A 25,059-nucleotide genomic window follows, 5' to 3' on the forward strand; every position below is an offset into this window, starting at 1 on the left:
TGCTCCTGTCAGATCTGATGGGGCTGATTGTGACAACAACTCTCTCTTTTTTGGTGCCCTCAGTGGGAAAAGTGAGTTCTCAAGACCTTGCAGAATTGCATGTTATTTTTCTAAATGTCTTGAAGATGTTGATCAGAGTTCAAAGGTGAACCTTGTAGAACTGAATCATCTATCAGTAGAATTAATTTTTAGAAAGTTCTGACATTAAGCATATTTATGCCACTTAACTGTCTCGCATTCTTTGTTAAGAGCTTATTATATTTACGAAGACTGCATTTTTCATAAGATCGTGCCAATTATAATGCGATGATAATTAAACTTGAGTTTTATGTGCTCTTTTTAAAATGCAAAAATGCTGCATTGAAATCTTCATATTTCTGAATCATCAAAATGAAATACCTATTTAGAAACCTTGTAAGGCTCTACTCTGTATTATTTACAATAGGAAAAAGAGAAAATCCTGAAGCAATATGTGCTGCATATATTGCAGAAGTAATTTCATTCCTTAATTCAGTCATTTGTTACACTTTTCTCAAAATGGTACATTTCTCTTAAAAATCAAAAAAATATTTGTGATAGGTGAATAGTAGAAGAGCAACATGCAGTATTAAAAGCGAAAATGTCTCCAAATACCTTTCTTCTCTGGTTTTATTATTTTGCTCTGCTGATGAGACACTGGTCTGTGACTGTCACTGTGTAGACAAGAGTTACACAGCTCACTCTGCCTATTCATTTCTTGGTTTATTTCAGAAGTCATAAAGGTTTGTTTTTCTCTGTGGGAAAAGAGCACAATCCCAGTGTCTTCACAGGAACTTCACCTAAAATTATGATTCCTGTTAGAAACAACTAAAGTGAACAAAAAGTTTGGCTATGTTGGCAGATTACATAATAAATATTTATATTAAAATGTATCAATAATCTCATTGTATATTTGGTATATTAGCAACATTATTAAAGTTGCATTAAACACTGGCTGATTGTTAACTGGCTCAATAAATTCCTGTGTTTTGCATGTAGGATTTTGTGATCAGTATTTGTTGTTCTGTTGTGCTGACTCAGCCACTGCCTGGAACAAGGCATCCCAGCTTCACCTGGATATATACCCTTCTGCTTTTAGAGTCCCTAACAGTAGCATTTTCTTTCATTTTCTTGTGCTTTGAAATCGGAGTGTTTCACTAAAACCCATGACCTTCGTGCCACAGTGCTGAATTCCTGTTCTGGCACATTTAGTTTGTCTGCCTTATTAAAAGTTTTCACTATCTGTTTACAGTGAATTGGGACTTCTTGAGATGAACAGGGAGATTTGATGTGCCGATCAGCCTGGCTGCAACGTCTATTATAATTTCCTTCCCCCCCTGCCCCCCCCAGGTTACGGTAAATGACACTTGAGTGACCTTTTTCTTTACCTGTAAGTAGGGGGTTTCTGTCTGAATAGGCTTCCCTAGAGCAGCTGTCAACCCAGTTTAACCCCAAGGTGTCTGTTTTGAAATGTCAAATATTGCCTTTTAGCTCCTTTACCTCTTGAGGAAGCTTGCTGGCAGTTATGAATGCAAGGAGGTAATGTTTCTTGTTCATCATTACCATGCATACTGTCAAACATAGTCATAGAATCATAGAATCGTTTAGGTTGGAAAAAACCTTTAAGATCATCAAGTCCAATCATAAACCTAACCCTGCTAAGTCCACCACTAAGCCATGTCCCGAAGCGCCTCATCCACACGTCTTTTAAATACCTCCAGGGATGGGGACTCCACTACCTTCCTGGGCAGCCTGTTCCAATGCCAGGCAACCCTTCCAGTGAAGAAGTTTTTCCTAATATCCAATCTAAACCTCCCCTGATGCAACTTGAGGCCATCTCCTCTTGTCCTATCACTTGTTACTTGAGAAAAGAGACCAGCACCCACCTCTCTGCAACCCCCTTTCAGGTAATTGTAGAAAGCGATAAGGTCTCCCCTCAGCCTCCTCTTCTCCAGACTGAACAACCCCAGTTCCCTCAGCCGCTCCTCATACGACTTGTGCTCCAGACCCCTCACCAGCTTCGTCGCCCTTCTCTGGACACGCTCCAGCACCTCAATGTCCTTCTTGTAGTGAGGGGCCCAAAACTGAACACAGGATTTGAGGTGCGGCCTCACCAGTGCCGAGTACAGGGGGACAATCACTTCCCTAGTCTAATGGATTAGTAGCTGGACATTTTTTTTCACATATAGGTAAATAGAAATTACCCACAGGCTTTAGCAAAAGCTTTTTGGATGTAATGAAGCTGAAATATGATCACCAGCACCCCTAACTTTAAGGTATATAAAATACCCTGTGGTTACTAGAAGTGCTCTCACTTAGAAAGGTTAGCAACTTTCTTTGAAATGAAGAAGTATGCGCAGAAAACTCATTCAGCCATCTTGTGCTGAAGTATAGTGAATAATCTATCAGGAATAAAAAAAGATCAAACATACCTGATTTTTTTTCTTCTTTCTATATCCAAAGTTTAATTTTTGCATGACAGCTCTATCTGGCAGCCTCACCTCCCTCCCATCAGTGCAATCTGTCATTCCAGATTATTTCAATTAAGTTCTCTTTCTCATTTTGTGTTTGCTGGGGACTTGTAATGGCATACTCCCAAATCAGCAGTCAAGAAGGGTAATCCTTTCTATTTGTATGTTGTTAAAAGAAAGGGGAAAGAAAGAGATGGTTTCTCTTTTTCCCTCTCTCCTGCAGGCCTTCTCCAGAGTTGTTACAGAATTAGAAGATTTTCTTTGAAGACTGACTGTGAAGTCTCACTTACAGAATGTGAAGGCTTGATATTGGGGCTTTTTTGAGTTATAAAAATCTTTTAAAGTCGTTCTGTACACCTTGGTTGCTTGTAGATTGTTCTCCCTTTGCATAAGCTCACTTTTGTGTGGTAGCTGGAGAAGGAAAAGCTTTTTCTTGCACTCTTTGTTTCAGTGCAGAAGTGGACTTTTTTATTAAAGCGCAGCAACTTTCTAAGCTTCCCCGTGCTTGAGTCTCCAGGGAAGAGAATTCATGCCCAGCATGGGAAAATGGAGACAGCTTGTTGTACTGATGTACATACAGATTGCTTCTCCATGTGCCCCTCAATCCAGAGAAACATTTCTAACTGAGTTCCTGCGCTGCCCTTTGCTGAAGTCAACTCTCCAACTGGTTTCCAAGTGCAGAGAGCTATATCCACCAGAATGATGTAGTAGTTTACATCCCTGAACCTTTAAGTACGTGATTGTGCATAAACTAGGCAACTGCAGCACTGAGTACCCACTTTGTGTCTGCTAACCCATATGTTGCTACTTTCACCTGATGGCTGCTTTCAGCTGATGTTTAGTTTTCCCCTGAAAGGCTGTGTTTTGCTGAAGAGGCGATAGGTGAAACGCTGGGTTGGTGTGGTACCACCAGAAGGGCTGGCTTTGGTTCCGGAGCACTCCAATGTAAACTGCGAAAAGGAAGGAAATCAGTAAATATTTCAGAGCCCTTACTGTGACCTGCTCATCCATTCAATTGCTGAAGGAATGAGGAAGACTAAGTTCAAAGGAGAAACAAATGCATTTTACTTCTGTTCTAAGTGCTTATCTCCATATGCTCATAACTGTACTGAGCTACCAGGAGTTAGGCAGATACAGAGATGCTGAAGCAGGGGCTTTGTTCTTTCAGCTGTTTGTTCATGCCAAGCCCAGCTGTACCAGGGCATTACAATGGGCACATTAAATCTGAATTCTATCTTCTTACCATGTTATCAGGGTACCCACACCTAGCGTTTACAGAGAATGACACGTGCATGTCAAAGCAAGCCTCCAGCATTGCACCAGACCAGATTTTTTTAGTCGGGAGCTTTCCTAATCTAAACAGCACCTTAGAAGCTATTTCCATGGTGGTTTTCCTCTCCCTTTCTTTTTTTAACATTTCAGTTGGACAAATCCTTCATGTTGAGTTGGAGGTGGCAGCTCCTTTTCCTCGCTGGATGAGAAACGCTGGCAACCCTCAGTGTAGGTCCGTGCTGTTTGCTGCAGAGCTCGGCTAGGCAGGAGCCAACAGATCACTGCTGATGGGGTTAGCATGAAACCTTTCGAAAGCAGGATGAATAGGAATTGTTCGTTCTGTTTTCCAGAGGACACTTTCAGCCCAAATGAATTTATGGTGTATTTGCAGTTCAGTAAACCTTCTGTTTTTTCCCTTGCTCTGTCTTTAGTTGCGACAGGGTTTATTGATGCATGTATAGAAGAAAATGAAAAACTACATTTCAGCACATCTTTAAAGGCCTCAACATAGTTTGCTATCCTAAATGGAGTTGCTCAGATCACATAAAGAAAAATGCCTTTTGTGGGAAAAAACCAAGGTGTACTCCAGATCCTACCCCAGTAAGTGTGAGAAATTTCTGCTTTGGAGGAGAGCCAGTAATTCTGATTTCTAACAAAACCAACTCACGTGATTTCCTTCTTGAAGGACCTGGGCCAGGCAGGTGGCTAAACACACTGCCTCCCTGAGCTGGACCACCAGCCCGTGCTGCACATGCAAGAGCCAGCTTGCTGAAAGGCTCCTTCCAGGAAGGACATGCCAGTGACTTGGTAGGGTCCTAAATCTCTGTTCCAGGAAAAGGCAAGGCCCGGTTGGTGGTGCATTTGGGACCCTTGGTGTAGCCAGCTGATGTTAGTCCCAGCCTTTTCTGCTGCCTTCCTCCCTCCCATGGTGAGGTTTCACACAGAATCATAGGGGTTGGAAGGGACCTCTGGAGATCATCTAGTCCAACCCCCCACCAGAGCAGGTTTACCTAGAGCAGATTGCACAGGAATGCGTCCAGGCAAGTTTTGAGTATCTCCAGAGAAGGAGACTCCACAACCTCTCCGGGCAGCTTGTTCCAGTGCTCAACCACCCTCAAAGTCAAGAAGTTCCTCCTCATGTTTAGATGGACTTCCTATGACCCATGCCCACGCAACTCCAGCACAGGGCTTTGCCCTGGAATTGCTTGTGGGAGGCAGTTGGCTTTTCAGCCACGGTCTACCACATATGAATAATTTGTGAGCTTCCTTTGGCTATGAAAACCTGCTTAAGCCAACAGAGTGGGCTACTGAATCTCCTTCCACTTATAGGCTCCCAAACTGGGACCACCTCTGCTGAAGCCAGAGTCACCCTGGTGGGAAAACGTTGCCAGGAAAAAATATTGGATGCAGAAATGCCATTCAGTACAGTGTGTAGCAGCATAATTACACATTAAGGGGGGGGGTCTGTCAGCATGTATTCTATGCCGTATGTGTACAGGTGCAGTTTAGACATACTTATCGTCAGTGCACCAATGTTGGCTGTGCATTTTAGGCAGTAGGGAAGGCAGAGGCTGGCATCATGCTCTCCTTACAGAGGAGGCAGTTCCAGCATTCAGGTGGCCAGTGTTGCTGGGGGCTCCTGTTTTCTTCCTTTGGGAGAGATTCTCCTTTGAGGTTTTTTCCTAACATAGTCAAATGTTGAAAACCATTTTTTGCCATAGCCCATTTTCAGAGATGTTTTTATGCAATTTGTGCTATTTGGCTGGTGCCTGAAAAGCCCTATCTCAGTACAGGAGGCAGGAAACTCAATATTCATCATGAACAGAGCTCTAGAAATGCTTGTGGTAATCCTGAAGAGAAGGAAAATAAAAGGGAACCTCTCTGTCAATCTGTAGATACAAAACTCAAAACAAACAACTGCTAGTCTGCAGTTGGGGCTTGAGGCTTACTTCCATGTCTTTGTGGGATTCAAGTATAGAAGTTTGTTTTCTTCCCAATATATAGCATTCATATACAGTATATGCAGATTGCAGAAGCATTCACATATTACATGTGTAAAATTCTCAATATGAGGGCGCTAATTGTCATTGTAAAATATACTTCCACTGTATTTCTCCCAGTGCCTGCCTGAAGTTGAACATAAATCTTTTTATCCCTCTAAATTTGTATTCATGTCAGTTTTATTCACTGCGATTTTGCTTCACTTTTTATTTCTTTAGATTGCACATCATGCCTGGCAGTGGAGGAAGAGTGGATTTTGAAATTTTTTACGTGTCAGATTTCCCTGTATCCATTTTTATCAAAAAGCTGTCACCAACTTTTTCTGAAACTAGCAAACCTTTTTCTTTCTAATTACATTTTTACCATATGTTCATCCAGATGGCATATGCCAAACATTTTCTAGGGTGCTATAAAATGACCTGACTTTAGAGGATTTAACTGGTGAACAAGCTTATGAAAAAATAGAATTGACACCAGGGCAGAAAAATAGTCCTAGAAAGAAAAAAAAAAAAAATCTGATAAATCTTCCCAGTTATATTTTGTGCCTGTGATATTGAATTCTTAACATACACACCTGCACAAAAACAGTGAAAATGTAGGGGATATTTTATTGAAGTGTTAAAAGTTGACTCCTTTTTGAACAGCTGAAAATAAAACTTCTTTCTGTTGAATATGTCTAAAAAGAACTCTGGAGCTGTGAGCAACTCTTTGGTTTTCTGCAAAATGGAGCAAAAAAGACTTTGTCAAGCCGCCAGATTCTCTGTACGAGCAGCAATTTTACTTAGCAATGGAATAACTATTGGGGAACTTTTTTCTGAAATGTCATTTCCAAGTAGAAGACAGATACAGCTGATGCATGATTTTGACACTTGTGTCCTAATTCTTAATAATTCTTGTAGGATTTCTTGGAGAAAATAAATGAACTTGAGGTATACTGAAAAGGTGCCAGGAACTTGAGGAGAGAAGGAAGGAAGGAAGAAGATTATTTTTCATATTTAGCTACTAGTTAAGATAAATAAATGCAGGTCAGTTTTTCATCTTCTGGAGAGTTTGTGCATTTGTTCTCACCTATGACAGTTTCCTTTTAATTGTCATCATTGTTTTGATAGTCTTTCCAGATTGTCAGGGGGAAAACTGTAAAATACCCTCATGTTATTATCAGTTTCCATAATATTGTCTCAAGCCATTTTACTTACAGCTAATTCCTGAAGACAGGTGATTGAGTGAGAATCAAATCTACTTTCTTTTGTTGCTGCAGTAGCTTCTGTAACTTCCAGTTGCAGAGAAAATTTTGAGTGCACAACCCGAGGCTCTTAATAGAGTATGCACCGAGATGTAGTTTAAGGGCAGGATGGGCAGAGGCTCGTGGTTTGAGCGATTCAGATGGACAATTGTAAATGAAGGTTTGTTCGGTGTCCTTAACTTACATAGGTCTTTTTGACAATCACAACTGCAATAACAAAGCAGCCACCTCCTCTAAGTTAATGAGACAGGATTTTAATAGTGCTCAACAATTTGAAGTGGCTTTGTTATTTCTGAATTAGACCTTTGATAAAAAGTCCTTATCTCCGTCCTCGTCGCCCACTTCCACTCATCAGCCCATGAGTGGTTTGACATTTCCACAGACTCTTCTCCATCATTGACTGGGATTACACCTGCTGTGTCTCAAGTCAAAAGAATCTATTTTGTAGCTAAATCAATCTGTATACCAGAGACATTGTAACTATTTAAAAGCTAAGAATTAAAACCTTCAAAATTGAGAATTGGTGTTAACCTTTGAAGTAATTGAAACAAGCTGTAATATGGAAATACAAAATGAAACACCAAAATTTGCATCCTGTCTCCACACTGCCATGATATGATGCAACAGCCATTTGATTACGGTTAAGTTGTTTTAGTGTTAGTGGGCCTGCAGCTGTATTAAACTCACCTTGAGGTATCACCTTTTCTGCTCTTTTTTTGGATGTCATTGCAGAATGGTGCTAAAGTTGTTCGGGTACCTCTGTTAATGTATTTCCAAAATAATGTTTGTCATATCTAGGGTCGCTGGATTCATGCTGTAGTTTTCAGTTCCTTAGAAGAGTTAGACCCCTAAGCATTTTCCTGCGGAAATGCAAACTCTTGCATAACAAATTTCAGTCTGCTGAGGACAGGCTTTTCTTAGCTGTCGTAGACAAACCTCTCAGAATTAGCCCACTAATCCCTAAGTGTCAGGGAATGACAGGTCAAAATCCAAAGGCTGAAAAAGCATTGTGCTCAGATACTTTGCTTTTAATTACTAATATGCATTATTAAATCAAGCTCTCATCTAAACAGAGACTGTAATTAAAATAATTCTTGGGTTATTCAGTGTGTAATTTGAATGAGGAAAATACTAAGAAGGTTTCCATAGAAAGTGTTACCAAGTTAATCATTATGAAGCTAATGATCTGAAGATTTAAAGTGCCAGCCTTAAACCACACTTCCGACTTTCCCGAGCATGAATTCAGGCATTTGTTACGTTAGGCTCCCCATAATGTCCTGGGCAGCTGAATTGTGTTTGCAGGTGCTGGCTGCCTTGTTGCAGCTGCTCAATGTTCCCCAAGATTCTCTTCTTTCCCAATTTTCTTCCTCCTTCACTCACTATAGGCCACTTTGGGGATGAGTGTGCACACCAATTTTATGCCACCCTGCAATGCCTCCATTCTGCTCTGTGTGTTGGTGCATGCGTGCTCAGATGCCTTCTCTCTCGTTTCCCCTGTTACCCTCTCTTTTGAGTAGAGTAGTTGCCACAGAGAGCTCTTTAGCGTAAGTACTTGGAATTACACTTCTGCTATGATTTTCCATAGCTGGTAGTTTATCTCTCGGAAGAGGCTGGTATATAAAATCTCTGCTCAAGAAATTCTCTAAGAATTACTCTCCTTAATAATGGCAGCTGTCTACCACTGCTCACACTAAGAGTACATCAGAGAAGATAGCCTTTTGTAAAGCAGAGACTCATGTCAGTCATTGAAAAGGGTAGGAAATAAGTATCTCTTTTTGAAAAGGCGATCTAAGAGCAGCTTGTGTTTGTGTATGTGGAAAGAACAGTTCATACTTAAAATCCTTTTCTTCCATTTTTCCTTCAGAAAAAGAAATCCTAAGCTATAATCTAGGCACAGTACCATCTAAACACATTTTTTACTGTGTTTGAAGCAAATGGGAAGTTTGCAGTGTTGGAGTTATTCTTACAAGATGTTTCACTGTTTAAGCGATGCTCTGTGTAAGGTTCCCCAAGGTGGCTGGTTTGAGTCCAAGTTTATTAGATTCTGGTTTAGAACTCTTATCATAGTTATTCTTCAGGAGTCGATATTTTCCATAGCTGAGATGGAGATCAAATACCTCCAATTAATGCAAAATTCAAATTAGTCTTGAACTATGGTACTACAGCTGGCATCTCAATAATGGACTAGCCACAGGAGGAATCGGGTTTGTCAACGTACCATCACACAAAGCTTTGAGTATTCATCTAATCTCTTCTGGGATCATATTCATGTATCTTGCTGCTCTCTTGAAATACACTTCCATCGTACTGAATGATACAAGAATATCTGATGCAGCGAACTGTGGAAGCGTGAGATACAGAGCCTTTTTAGTCGATGTATTTGAAGGTAGATAACCTTAAAAATCAATAAAACCTGCTGCGCCACTCAGAATCATGATGGACTGTTCCTCGCTGATCCTCTTGCTTAGGCTTTGAGTAACTGATACTTTGCTGCTGCAGATTCTCAGTACAAGCTGATGCAATGGCTGGAGCGAGGCTAGCAGAGCTACTCTTTTGAGCAAACGTCTGCTCTTGGAATTTGTTATCTGAAGTGCAGCTGTTGGTGGGGTTTTTTGGGAGTTGTTTTGGGTTTTTTCTCTTCATGATTTAGTTTTCAAACCAGACTACACAAGTGCTTGAAGGGAGAGGATGTACAGTGGAAGGAAAGTAGTTCTCAAAGGCTCGAGCGGTATTTTCAAGTTGCTTGTAAATACGGCATTTCCTCTTTGGAGTCAGCATCAGCTCGTAGTGCCCCAATTACAAAGATGGAAACAGCTATTAGGAAGATATGATTAAATAGAACATTTTAACTTTGTGGGAAGTTTGGTAACGCGTTCACCTAAAAGAGGTGACAAATGCAGAGTTTCGTATTCTCTACCAAAGCAAAGTTCACAAGTTGAAATAGATAGTTTTTGAAATACCAGTGACACTCAGAAAGCGTCCCATTTGAAAGACAAAATGTTTGACCACCTAGAAGCCCAAATGATAAATAGGAGTTGATGGGGAGGAGGGTGGCTGAGAGGTCTTGAAGATTTCATGCATTTTTATGCATTTTTCTGCATAAAACTCTCTGGATTTTCTAACAGTTTTTTTTAATAAACATAATAGAAAATTATGTAAAATTAATTGACAAAAACTGGAGGAACAGGAGGAGGAGGAGAATGAAGTATCAGATATGATGCTCTACCTATTAAAAGAAAATACATTTTCTTTGCTGACTTCACCTTATGCAGATACTAGGAGAGCATAGAGATGTTCTCTCTCTCTCTCCTGTTTTTATAAGGAAGTAGCTTCTGCTACCTCTGATCATATGCATAAAAAAGCAGCATGTTACTCTTAGGCAGACTGAATGTAGTGATAGGGATAGAAAGTTTCTTTGAAGAAAAGCCCTAGAAAAATCCAGTCACAGGAATAGACTCCCGCTGAGAGTTTACTGAGATTTTGCTGCTCTTCTGTGTATCAGTTAAAGAAGCAGACCATGGAGAGAATGGAAATTGATGTCATGCCCAAGGTGTATGTGTTGGGGAAAGATCAGAGAAGTTTTTGCATGTCACTGATGCTGAAAACAGATCTCTGAATGACACCTTTCTCCTTATGGACTGCCTGTCTGGAGTTCTTCAGGGAACTGTATTTGAAGGTGGAAAGGGGACAGGAGGTGAGAGCAACAATTCTGGTTGCGTGGGATGTCCCCTAACTCTCATGTTATAACATGTTAAATGTAAGATTATCAACGATATGGGAAAATTACTTGACTTTCATATTGTTAATTATTTATGAGGAGACCAACTTTCAAACTGATGAACTGCCTACTACTGTAGGGATATCTGCCTCTCTGATGTCCTTTATGGCGTTCTTAGGTTGGGCACCTGGCCATTACCTTTCTCAGCACAGGAGCCTGTGCTCGCCCTGCAGACAGGGTTGGGACTTGGCTCCCTTTGTCTACTGCATTTATCCACCGAGAGCTGGAGTTAGTTCAGCACCTGCAGATTTACAGTCTCTTGAAGATAAAAGAGTTAACTCTTGGCCAGGCAGCTTTAAACAACTACTATCTGAGCTCTGTCAAGACTTCAATAACCTGATGCTATGAGCTGTAGGCAGAGGCCTTCGTGCTAAGCTGACCAGGTATTGCTTGTTGTCTGCGGTGGTGACTAGGTTTCCTGAAGCATATGAGTTCAATTAATGGCATTTGGAAGGGTGTGACACCAGAGTGATCTGATTGTCTGTAACTGGCACTGGAATTGGCAGCTGTGATTCAGCGGTGAGCTCCAGGCATTGGATGGGAAGCACAAAGTATGTTTCATTTCAGTCTGCATACAGCATCAGTCACATTTCAGTGTTTATTAATGTTAATTTAGAAGTCTCTATGCTTTTAAACCATGACCTTTTTCATGGATGTGTCATGTTGGATAGCTTTCATCCTTTTTCTTTTCTGCTTGAAGAATCAAGATCCTTCCCTCCAGCCATGAGAATTTTTTCTTCTAGGTACAATAAGTAAGCTTTGTCATAACACTGTAGCTGGAAGTAAAGTATTTTAGTAATTGCTGACAAATATGTTTTCTTAATATCTTTTTTCTTTTTCCCTGGAACAGTTTGGAGTGACTTCAGAGAGTTTACCCGAGTAGTAAATATAGAGATGTTACCTGTGCCTTAGGTAGTCTGTTTGAGGGGACTCAGCTCGGAAACTTGCTTAACATTTTAGGAAACCAAATTTAAATGTGTGTCCTCTCTTCTTGCGAAAGGCTGGCAGACTCTAATTGTTATGTTTTACATTATGAGTAGGTCACTCTATTATTTTTCCCTTCCAAAAAATGAATGATGAAAAATTCAAGCATAGATGACAAAGGCTTTGTTGTTGCGTTATTTTTCTTTCATACATGAGGTATGATTAAATATATGTTGTCAAAGAGAGACCTCTTTATAGGTTGATACTATTCATTAGTATTTGAGACCTGCCAGCAGCATCATTACTTTATGTATAAGAAAATCTAGTAGAAAATTATTAAGTTGATGTTTTAGTTCCTATAGTGAGAACATTTCAGGTATTCATCTCATATCGTTGCAGAAATTGCTTTGCTCAAGTAGCTACCACAAAATCATGTTTTAATGATTTTTTTCCTTTTTCCATCTTTTATTTTTTTTCACAGTCACATGACACAATCAGCCACATTTGAAGACCCTCGAATAGAGAGCTGCCAAATAACCCCTCCAGCCCCTCGGAAAGTGGAAATGAGGAGGGATCCTGTGCTAGGATTTGGGTTTGTGGCTGGTAGTGAAAAGCCAGTTGTTGTACGCTCAGTAACACCAGGTATGTTTTCCCCACCTGACCCCAAAAGCAAACTTCGACTTAATCTACTGAGATGAAATGCAGTTACAAATTTGAGTACTGTTAAAATATTCAGGCAAAGTAATCGCAAATACTAGGTAGGATATTAAGCCTTGTATTACTGAGTAGTTTCGCTCCTTGCACTGATTTTTGAACGTTACAGAAATGTGTTAACAAAAAGCCAGTTTTCAGTTATTGCTCTGAGCCATTACTATTGTTTGCCTGAAAAAGCTGACCCACTTCATTCAAGGAAAGAAGGTCTTCTCCCTGTTATGTTTATATTGGTTTGATGTCACCTTCATTGCCATTGAATCAGTGTTTTCAAGAGGTATATTGAGTTGCAAGATTAAAACTTATGTATTTTTCATTCTTTTTATCATCAGCTTCCCGAGGAGAAACTAGGTTTCTAACTATAATATTTGGTTTTCACTATAATATTTGGTTTTGAAGAAGGGAGTGTTATTGCTGGCTTTTTTTTTTTTAATTACTATTTCTGTATAACTGTGGCAAAAAGCCAGGTCAAAATAGGTCCCTAAATGTCTTACCTGGAGTGAAAATTAGTGAGGTTTGTGGTATTTTTGAACTTACAGGTGACCAGACCTGGGACTGCTCAGTCTTCCAGATAGCAGGCTTCTGCTCTCTATGCTTAAAAGTTCAGTCGTTATGTAAAATTGCCTTGGAGCCAAGGGCAGGGATTTGACTTTGCTCTTGTTCGATATGTTCTCCAGAACACCCGCAGAGAGCAGAGGAGAGGCAAGATTGACTTTTTGAAGTTCTGATGTCATTTACCCACGTGTGTGCATTGATTATATTTGTATTGCTTTCAAATAAAATGAGCGGTGTAACTAATATTTGAACTAGATCCAGACAGTTCTCTTCTCCCAAGTTAGCATTATTAATGTAGTTTTATGTTAAAGTTCCGTTTGGAAAAGGTGTTTATTATGTTCTATTCCAAGTGAACAGGAGGACAGATGAGCTCAGGACAACATTCTCCTACGTGGATTTGTATTCATTTATGCTGGATATATAAGTGAAGTAAAGTTTTGAAACCAAACAGGAGAAAGGAACAGCATTAGCTCAATTGTTAAATGAATTAGTTTTGATACTGAAACATTTTCTTCTAAGATTTTATCTTCATATTGCTAATATTATTGGGGTTTTTATGTGTCTTCATTGCAGAGTTTAAAGACAGAGAGGATATATCTTTTCACTCGCAGTTGGGATGTCACACCCTCTTCTGGGCATGTAATTGTGCTGAGAAGCAAAGTGTTATGGGCATTTTATAAAGCATAAACTTAATATGCATTTCAGCAGTATCAGAATCCAAAGCGCATAGACACATGCACATCTGACTGTCTGCTCAGACTAATGCTAAATATCTGCCTGTAATTGAAAGTGGCAATGCTTTTGGACGTACATAAAGCTTGTGTTCACCAAGTGGTAGGAATCCAGAGGAAAAGAGACGCAAAGACTGGAGGTGTAGAAACTGACTGTCTTCAGATTGAAGGAAACAGGTTTGTTTTGCCCAGAATGGAAAAGTCAGAGGAGAGACCTGCGAATGACTTTCAAATATGTAAGTGATGTTTCATAGGGAGGAGGAGTAAGATGTTCTCCAGTGTTACTTTGCCTGGGACAAGAAACAGTGTGTTGCAACAAGGAAGATCTGGTGTGGACACCGGGGAAAAAGACCTCCTCATTTTAACAGCAGTTAAACAGGATCATTTATTTATAGGAAAAGGAGTTGTTCTCAGGGTGGTCTTACAAGAATATTAGACAAACATTGATCAGGGATGAGTAAGGTATGGTTGATCACACTTTAAAGGGTGAATTAGGCGACCTTCTACAGGTCCTTTTGGCCCTCCAGAAAATCAAGCCCTTATTTTTAGGTGCCCAAATGTGGGTTTGGATCTTAACTTGAGGAACTTCAGTAGAAACTGCTAAGCCACTAGCTTTCAAAATTTACCTGGTGAGGAAGTACTGGTAATTTCAGAAATAGTGTTAGTGTTAAATACGCCATTAGTTGAAGAAAAAAAGCTCATAGTATGTGAAAAACAGAGTGTATCTGTGCATTTACAATGGTCTACTAACTTGTGCTTTTTTTTTTCATTTGTCTCCAGGCGGCCCCTCTGAAGGAAAGCTTATACCAGGGGATCAGATCATAATGATAAATGATGAGCCAGTCAGCACTGCTCCAAGGGAGAGAGTCATCGACCTTGTCAGGTAGTTGATGTCCTGTCACTTAAACTATGAACCCAGTGGCTTATTGCCTGTGCAGTCATTTGATAATACAGCAAGTCTTGCCTTCTTATGGCTGAGAAAAGAGAAAATAATGTTACTTTAGTCATAATGAAGAATGGTGAAGTATTTTAGTATTGAAGTGCCCTCTTAAATGTCCTCTGGGTAGCTGAAGAAATATAATAAGATATTGGAACACCTCCAAAATACTTGGGTATCAAAAGAGGAAGAGCATTCTCCTGATATTTATTTTTGGTGTGGGTTGTTGAAAAAATAATTCCTAGAGCAAGGCAGCTTCAGTCACTGTTGCTCTATTGCTTTTTTCACATGAAGAAAGTGAAAGGTCTGTCTTATGCGAAGAGGAAAGAAAATGTGTTGGGGTGATTTTTGAGAGCGGATGGGTGCATATAAATGGAAGTCTCTAGGGAAGCTCAGAGAGTGTTTGGGTGGATTGCAGGTAGGCGAGGTTTTGTGAGAAGAGCAGGCGGGGCTGTATAGATAGGAGGCTGAAAACAAGACAAAAAAGTGACTGTGGAGAATGCAGGAAAGGAAAAATGTCAATATTTGTAATGGGATGTAGAAGGAAAGAAAGGTCAGGGACTAACAAAAGCTCAGGACGTAGAAAAAGACGTGGTGTGGTTGACATAAGCTTTGCATTTTGAGTAACAAGAAATGTTAGTGCATTGTGTAGAAAAATGACTGGTAATTAAAAAATTAAACATAAAAAATATTATTTTAAATTCCAGTAGCCTGGTTGCTGGACACCAGTTTTGTTTCTGTATTTTCCTTCTCATTGGTATAAACTCTGGATTGGTGGGTCTAGTCTATTCCTGGGAGACACTCAAGTTTTAACTGTGCAGGTACCTCTCCTCAGAAATGGTAGGTGTCAGTGTAACCCCTGTAATTTTGAAAAGTCACATTTGCTTCCAGAAATTTGGGCAGGAGGTGCTGTGATAGTTTTACTCCTCTTGCAGATCACAATTTGAGCAAATGGATGCTCATTTGCTGGGGATTCAGCTGTGAAGCAAACTTCCAAAGGAGATACAGAAATGGTATAAAGATGCCAGCAACATTGATGCCTTTATCTGTGTTAGGCAGGTTTGGACAAAATACAATATATTTTCAGATTTTTTAAAAAAAAGTGTTAACCTGCAAGTCAACCAACAGAAACACAGCACATCGAGGGGACTTCGACACTCTTCTTTTTTGTGACAAAGAGACCCCATGAACTGTGGGAACTGTCCTATTCCTAATAAATTTCTGTCCTGTGCTCTGTATTGACCATCAGCACAAGCCTCACAAATGGGTCTTAAACTCATTTTTTAGGTCTTTGCTTCTTTATAAAGTGATCATATTGCAGTCTTCATTCCTTCCCTGATTCTTTGATGTGTAAGTAATCAGAATTAGGATCTCTATCTCATTTCTCTGCTGCCAGCAGTATATAGTAATAACAACAAAGAAAATGGACTGATTAGGCCTGAGACAAACTGGCTTTATTGTTGTGGCTGATTCTCTGTCTGCTTTCAAATGGGAAACTGAATGTCACCCTTCCCAATTATGTTGACTTCATAGGTAGTGTCAAATTAAGTGTTGTTGCATTCCAGGGGAAGCTTTTGGTGACACTTTTCTTACACTGTAATTCTGCCTCTGCTCTCAAAATCTATCTGCCGTTGGGACGTTGACAGGGACTCATTCTTTGATAAGACTCAGAGTGAAACGTATTGGAGTTATATATTGCAGCATTTGAAATGAAGAGCTTTCTTTTTATGCCAGTGGGGACACCTGGAGTGATTAGACACCGTCACCGTACAGTCCTGACACCATAGCAGAAGCGATTCTTTATACCAATGAAATAATGAGTGCCTTCTGTGTAATGGAAGGTTTTCATATGGGTTAGAGACATCTGCAACTTTGACAACGCTTGCTTTCAGTTTCCAATGTGCATGGAAGCAATTTCAAAATCTTGTTTTCCAGCTGGTAGCAGTGTTTCTGTGGTCAGCAATGAGTATGTTTTAGATGCATAGGTTAGGCAATGGGCATAATCACAAAATCATAGAAGAATTGAGGTGGGATTTCTGGAGGTCATCCAGTCCAACCTCTTGCTCAAAAGCAAGCTAGCGTCAAAGTTGGATGTGGCTGCTCAGCACTTGCTGAGTTAAGTTTTGAATATCTCCAAAGATGGAGATTTCACAACCACATTGGGCAGATGTTTCAGTTCTTAACCAGTGGCCTTTCAAAGATGACATATAGGAGCTTTTACAAGACATGAGCCAACTCTCTCGTCAGCCTTAGATGCATCCCATCTAGGCCCATGGACTTGTGAGTGTCCTTCTGGCCTAAGCAATCCCTATTCAGTCTTTGTCTGCCATGGGTAGTACCTCTGTTCCCTAAATTCTGACACTAAGATCAGGGACCAGGGTGGCAGACCTTGCCACTAAAGACCAAAGCCAAGAAAGCAGGGAGTTCCCCAAGCCTTTTCACTGTCCTTCATTAGGTTGTCTGCCCTATTTAGCAGCGAGTTCATATTTTCCTTGGCTTTCACTGCTGATGTACCTGTAGAGGCCCTTCTTATTACCCTTCACATCCTGTACCAGTTTCAGTGCCAGCTGAGCTTTGCAAACTCCATCCCTGCCTGGCCAATTTCTCCTGGTCTCCATTTCTATATCTTGTTGGCTTCCATTTCGCGCTGCCTTTAGGTCAGTTGTTCCCTGTGGAGCCCCACTGGTGTCCTGCTGTGCCTGCCCGCTTCCCTGCAGATTGGAGCAGACCATTCTGGCACTTGGAGGAGGCTCTCCGTGAAGATCACCCAGCTCTACAGGGCTCTGGCCTTTTAGCGCTGCATCCCACAGGACCCTGCCCACCAGTGCCCTGGACAAGCTGAAGTCTGCTCTTTAGCTTGGACTCCTCTTCCTCCTTTCCTTCAGGATCTCACACTGTACCATCTCGTGGTCACTGCAGCAAATCAATGAAAAATTGATATTGCAACAGCGTATTTTTTCTGTGATTGCATGGTCTCTTGCTGATTAGGTATAACAAGGTATATTTTATATTCATGATGTGAAATTCTGTGGCTATTTTTATGCACCTTTCCCTCAAAGCTTTTTGTAAAGTCAAGAAGCAATTTGTCTTTATAATTGCAGAGTGTGGAAAAAATTAATCTACTTTGAAAATACAGACATAAAGATGATAGTATGCCAAACAGAAAAAAACCACCAAACTACATGAGGCAAAAAAGGCAGATTTCATAACTAGGTGAGCATCATGGTTTAACAAGCTTAGCAAGACTCAAAACTTCCGAGCAAAAGTATACACAAATGTTAGATGTTAAGTCAACCTTGAACATTAAACAGAGTTTTTAGTGTAATATGATATTTAATTGTTTGCCAAGAAAACATTGTCTGGACATTTACTTATTAAAAGAGTTATGCTACTAAAGGAAAAGAAAATGGAAAAGATAATTTCTGCTACGATCTATCTTAAATCCAAAAAATAAAAAACAATTCAGAATGTCCACCAAGAAAGATATCTGAAAAATGTCAGTAAAATCTTTTTTTCATAGGAAAAAACATGTCCCTAGGCAACAAATTTACTTTATTTCTAAATATTCCACAAAATAAGTCAGAGTAATTTTTTTCAGATCATTTGTTTTTCTTCGGAGCTTTTCCTCTCAGTTCTAAATGCATTGTGCACTTTTTATTCCTACAGGCTTAGAAATAGTTAGACTGGTCTTTTAAAGAAGTCCCTTTTGTGTAACGGTTTTACTACAGGAAAATGCAAGATGATAAAGGGAGCACATAATACAGAAATTTTCACATTGTGTCTTTATTGCATATTGCATTTTAATATTTTAATTAGGTGTGCTTTCTAAACATTCATTACTGAATATAAGCTTCTTTAAATAGAAAACTGTATTAAAGACACCTCTGCTGACTCCGGGGGGTACTGAGCAGGAGCCTGGTGAAAGATTTTGGTTTGTTTTTTAAGAATTGAGGGATACTGTTGAATCCTAGGAGGTCTCAGGTCTGGAGATTATCAGGGATATTCATTATAAATATCCCCTGTAGGTCATGCTCATTCATCTCATTCTTTTGGCCCTGCTTTACTGGTAACATTTAATTAGCGTTCAAGTTGTCCTTTGAAAGCCGAGGTTGCAGAAATATGAGTACATCATGGTTTGCAGACAAAATACATAAGGACTCATTATTTCTGGGTAATGTTCAATGGCTTTTGCAACATATTATGTTCTCCTGAGCTATTTTCAAGCACAAACCCAGAAGTCATGTTTATGGTTTCCCTTACAAAGAGAGGTCACCTTTATGAGCGTCACTTATGTCTGCAGTCTAGATGTGTTCCATTCAAGACAGAAAGTTATTGAAGTTGGAAAAAGAGGAAGAAACAAGCCCGGTTTTCTAAATGTATGGTTACAGTCCAAGCAAGGAGCAAGTGAACAGAATACTAAAGAAAGAAGATGTATTTGAAGTGCAGTTGGTTCAAAACTGTAGCAGAAACTACTTATCTTGGTTTTCTTTTACTGCTGATACAGATTCTGTGACTTCAAGCTTTTCACACATACTTCACAATAAGTACTTTTAGATAACATTAAAGTCATTGCACAATGTAGGAATTTTTTGCATATTTGAAGGTGAGCAACAATGCAAAACATATTAGAAGGTGTATCAATTAATTGGTTGTTCAGAGGTGCATGTATTTAATTATCATTGGTTAATGTTAAATTTGTATCTTTTTAAGAATCAGTTTAACCAAACAAACCTTCTTTTAAAACACTTAAAGAAATATATCTAACAAATAATTTGCCTTATGATATATTTATAGATATTCTCTATAAATGAGTAACTGACTTGATTATCTTAGATTGTACTGAATACGCATTAGTCTACAAGGATCCCAACATATGTAAAATGTCTTTTTATTTAGGAAGATATTTTACTGAAATTTTAAGTGACACACATATGTACTGCTTACCCCATAAAGCAAACTCTGAGTAGGGCATGGTAGTGGTATTTTGTTTATACTTCAATTAGAGTAGTTTTCCAGGCAGCCTGTGAGGAGAGACGGGCACCTGAAGAGGGTGATCCATCCAGGATACTTGTTTTGGAATAAACCACCCTGTTGCAGAAAGTTTTATTTATGCACTGACTAAAGAAGGAGCATAGAAAACTATCTTAGAATAGAAACCTGACTTATAGGTTGCTAAATTAGGCTAGATTAGTGCCATTCCTTGAAACTGTAACAGCAGCAAATTAGTGGAATTCCACTAAAAGACTTTAAATGCAAAGCGAGAACTGAAAAAGGTGAAATTCATTAAGGGCTTTTCTTTTTTGTTGGCTCTATTTTCTATTTAAGAGAAATGACTCAAAAACCTTTCTGAAATAACTCTTGTTTGGCAAGTTTTCATCAAGAGAATCTGGAGGATCTTTCAATTCTGCAGTAGAATTTCTGTTTTAATTTTGTATTACCATAAGACTGGAGAGAAGGAACCCTCCAGGATTTCAGGCCGTGTGTTGCATTTTAAGTGCTAACATGAATTTAATCAATACTGACCCTTCTCACCATTGCCATGGAGTGGATAAGAATTCTGTCACTGCCATTTGACTCCGTGTGTGTCAGGGGACCAGTCTGCCTCCTCTGCATCACCATAGCTAAACGCAAGTGCAAAAGGCAGCTCAGTGGCAGTGCCTGTCATCGTCTTCTCACAGCAGCTGAAAATATCACTTTTCAAATGTAATTTCTGTCTCTAGGCTTAGACTGTTTCGTATATTGGATCAAGCAATTTTGGTGACCTTAATATTAAAGACACTCTTTCTTCATCAACATCATAGAGAAAAAATCAAGCGTATTAAGCTATTAGCTATGATACTGCTTAGCAACCAAGAATCTTGAAACCTGCTTTTCCTGAAAACCCAGTCACGTGGACCTTTTAATCTGAAGGTATTCCATTATGCTCCCAGTTTGGTATATAAATCCAGAGGCTGTACCTGTTTTGTTTCAGGCCTTGATCTATGAATTGCTCATGTTTTGTTTTTTAGATACATAATGCTGAACAAAGGGACAAAACGTTGCACCAAATTATCTGTAGGAGTTTTACCAGTGACATAAATGGAGATAAGCTTTTTGCCAGGGCATTTAATTAGCTACCTCTAATCAGCTGGCCCAAGTATAGAGCTGGGAGTCAGGATATGAGAACTGTCTGATGCAAGAGGTGTTGTTGGATGTATATTTTCTACCTTGTGAGGTGTTTCTGCAACGTAATGCAGAGATAACTTCATGTACTTTAAATTAACTGCTGCAATCTAACAGTGAGAGCACAGATTTAGTAATGTCTACTTTACCTTTTTTCTTGGCTGCCGTGGTGAGGTGCTTCTAGTTCTTGAACTAATATATTGAGAGCTAATTCAGATCTCTCTAGATTTTAATTATTAATCTGTAATATGGTTCCAGAAATGCTTGTCCACCTTGTCAAAGGCCTGTAAGAGTTAAGCTGAGTTGAAAGCTGCATAGAGATATTACTTCTTAAAATCAATACCAACCGTGGAAATTGTACTCTTTTAAATCCATTGTATCTGTGAAAGCATGCAGTCTCATATCTTTGCTCTGTTCTTAGCAGGAAGTTGGCTGACATGGTTTAGACAGGTTTGGGCTCAATAATTCAAATGTTTGGAATGCTGAGAACTTAATTTATAAGTTTATTTTCATGTTCACCATGGTGGTTGCCCCCTGGAGTTAGCAAGTTCGGTGTCTTTTTGAAATTCCAAAGCTTGATGTGTCATCCATTTGAAGTGTTATGTCATCATCTTACTCTGTTATCCTCTAGAAAGAGGAGTCAGACATGATGAATTTCAGGTCAGCTGTTCTGTAACAAGTTGCTTTATGGTAACTGAATGGAAGGATATGAGCAGAGATAGGGAACAGCTGTGCCCAAAACACAAGCAACTGTACAAAATGCCGTCTTCAGATGTGAATCAGCAAACGTTGCTCTCATTAGCTTGTTCCAACAAGCAAGCTTAGTGCCTCATACAACTAAACAAAAGCATGGGCTTGTCTGCATGGAGGATTTACTTTGAAGACAGATGCACTGATGTGAATGTTTCAAAGTAATTGTTTCCACGTAAAGTCATACAAATAAACACCCAGTTTTGAGTTTATTATTAATTAACCCTTCCATGGGATGAATTTCCTCTATATTGCATGCTCTGCAATAGATGTTTATCCCTCTTTGTGCTGTCACTGCAAGCACCGTGCATCAAAGGATTACTCCCTGTTGGGATAGGTAGCAGGAGGTACCTCAAAATCTCATGTCCTGTGCTTGAGGCAGGGAGGGTTAGAGAGGTGGTGGCAAACTACAGAAATCTCATGGTTTCTCTTTCCCGACCCCATTATCTGTCTCTTTTGGGATGACATTTCCAAATCATAAAAGATTATGCTGGACAAGCCAGCCCTCCACATCATGCTATTGATACTTGAATTTTCTGTGGCTTATGTGGATGCCTTGAGCACATTACTACAGAACAACTACGCTTATACAAGACAAATGCTGTGATACCGAGCAATTTAATCAGCTGAAGGCAGAAAACAAGGAGAAGGACCAGACTGACAGCTTCAGGAGCTTGCTTGTGAAGTGTCTGTCTGTGCAGAACAGTTTCTGGGACTCAGAGAAGCGGTATGGGCTGATGGGAGAGGATTGTGCTGTGCATCTGGGGCTGTCGTCAAGGAGTGACAGTAAAGTATGAAGAGGGCAGAGATGCCTTCACCACCACATACACAGAACTCACAGAGCAACTTTGCCCTTCCAGTCTGTGGCTGCTCTCATTGAGAAGTTTACAACTCCCTCATCTGTTCGGTCATTTGTTGACTGATTCAGCACGTACACATCAGCTAATGAAGCTATGGTAATGGAGGACATTGCCATTTTGGAGAAGATATGGTAGTTGCATTGTATAAGGCCTATGATGCTTTCTGAAGGCTTGTGTTCTTCACAATGTGGACAGTGGTGACATCAGCATTCCCTTTTTTCCTGAGTCAGTGCTGGACATTTGGATCATAGAAATTTACTGTTTTATCTGCTGCCTGAATAGCTTCAGGACGACAGAGAAATACTTCTTTAAAAGACTGAAAGGTAGATGGCGATATCAAGCAAAAGGCTTGTAGTTACTATGAATTATACCCAATGCTGTATTTTGATAGAAAGACAGCAAAGGTGATGTCAAAAGCTGGAAGGCAAACGTGATATTTTTATGGTTTAGGGTTGTGTCTGCTACAGGCACCTTATATAAGGGAAAGGCAGAAAGATTTTTATCTCCTGTTTTTAAGGAATGCTGTTTTGGGGGTGGCAGTTTTATATGCACCAGTGCTCATTGGAAATGTAAAAGGTAATTCAAACTGTTGAGAGAGAAGGGTGAAAAGACTGTGACCATTTTGCAATGTCTTGTATGGTTTGATGAATTTGAAATACCTTTAGTCTTTAGCTGTTAATTCTGTAGAAGCTCCTGGCAGTGTCTGTATTTGAAGGGGTTTGTGCATTTTACTCAAACTCATCTGTTTGTCAAATTGGAGAAAATAAAGCTAGTATAACTGTTAGCATGGTGGCTATGTATGTCTTTTTATAGCACAGTGAGAATGGATGGGGAAAAAAAGTGAAAATTAATAGCTTTTTAAAAATCTTGAATCATGTAATTGGAAAACATGAATAAATGGAGGTCTTCCGCCCTTCTCCTTGGGGCTGCTTGGATACTGTGGGCAGCTGGCGTGTTGAGTGGTGTTGTAATCCCGTGTTTGCAGTTAAGGGAGCGCTTTTTTTCCCTGTCAAGGTGGAAGCAGCACTTCCTGGGGTGGGAAGGAAATAAGGAGAGTGACTAGGAAATGGTTAAAACCCTACTCAGAGCAAAGTGTCATGGAGAGGTCTTGGTAGCTTATGGTCTATTGATATAATGGTGTAATTTTAATGAATTGTGTAATGGAAAGCTGACTCAGGAGTTTCTGAAGACGGCAAGACCTTTCTATGGCTCTTTGGAGTGCTGATGCTGTGTCTTTTTGGCTTCCTGACTCTCAGAGTTAGTTTTTAGTATCAAAATCCTATTTAGTTCCCAGACTACATTTAATCTATTAAGTAAAATAAAATGAAGAATGGTGCCTCCTGAAGCTCTGTGCACCCTTAAGGTGGCTGTCCCTCATAACATTAGGGTCCAGTTACAATGGCTGTCTCCAGACTCCCATTTCATATCCCTGCTCTGACAATGATGTTGCCTTTCAGTCAGCCAAAGACATGTGGTGACTGTGTTGACACCAGTAACCTGTAGTTTATCTATGGAGCTGGAAAATCACAAAAATAGTGAGACAAGAAGGACCTGGTTGAATACTATTATGACAAAACTCTGTCAATCCAAAATTCATTTGGATTCAAAGGGAGTGAGATGTCTAGACTTAATTGTGTTGTAAGAAAAGTGGATCTGGCTCTCGGTGCTGTTGACTCTAAATTTTTATGACTCTTTTTGTGTTGGCAGGGCCTAATTTTTTTTTGGAAGCTTTTTCAAAAATATTGAGGATTAAGATCAAAAGGCTTAGGATTGTCATTAGCAAGTCTTTTCTCTTTCCTACTTCCCTCCAATGAGAATAATTTTGTGACTCAGAGTCTCTCTTAGAGGTTGATAGTATAATGTAATTGGAATAGAAATGTTGTAGGGACTTCTGTGTTGATTGATGGACTAGAAAACTTAGAACACGGAGTTAGATCATACTTTTAATTTAGCGATAGTACGGCCAACAAGGACTCCCAAAATTGCCGAGAGATTGAGTATCTACATCTAACTTTGTCTGATATGCCCAATCAGAAGGTTAGTTATAAAAGAGAAGGAGAACGGTTTTACATGTTCTGACTCATTAGTCCCCAAAGTGAGATTCCTCAGTTAAATATTACCACTGATTGGGATGACTCTGGGTCATAGTGGGAGGTCAAAGGACAAAAACAGTTTCTCATTAAACAAAGTTCTGAGACAAAAACTAGGAGAAAATAAAAAGCATTTTATCTTCCACTTGGCTTTTTTTAGGCTTTTCCCCAAAGATACCGTGCTCTGTATGACTTTTTGCTTGACCTGAAACATCCAAGTCTTCACAGACCTCCTGGAAGCAGCAACAGTAATAGGGGAAAGATGAATCACGTGTATTTCGCAGTAGGTGATTTCCAAAGGATGTTGGTCTTAGTCTTACTTTGTCTTCATCTGGGAAACCGAGAGAAATTGGTTCTGAGAAACCCAGAAGTAAGAAATATCAAAACAGAGGCTGCAAATAACAAAACAGAGACTGCAGAGATAAACCAAAATTGCCATCAACCTCTGCTACCCCAAAGGCATATTTCTTACGTTGCATGTGCTGAAATGTTAATTATTCCGTTAGCTCTTATTCCTCTTCATGCAGACTAGAGCTTAATGTATTTTACTTACTGC

At 39.7% G+C, this 25,059-nt stretch overlaps 1 protein-coding gene across 1 annotated transcript in view; it reads left to right on the forward strand.

Moving 5' to 3' along the window:
* FRMPD4 (FERM and PDZ domain containing 4) overlaps positions 1 to 25,059 on the forward strand; it is a 115,765-nt gene that overhangs the window by 36,111 nt on the left and 54,595 nt on the right. Inside the window, 2 exon segments of the mRNA XM_059821685.1 lie at positions 12,189 to 12,349; positions 14,485 to 14,587. Coding sequence (XP_059677668.1) covers positions 12,189 to 12,349; positions 14,485 to 14,587 — 264 coding nt within the window.

Source organism: Gavia stellata, chromosome 1 (assembly GCF_030936135.1).
Source record: "Gavia stellata isolate bGavSte3 chromosome 1, bGavSte3.hap2, whole genome shotgun sequence".
NCBI classification, from domain to species: domain Eukaryota; kingdom Metazoa; phylum Chordata; class Aves; order Gaviiformes; family Gaviidae; genus Gavia; species Gavia stellata.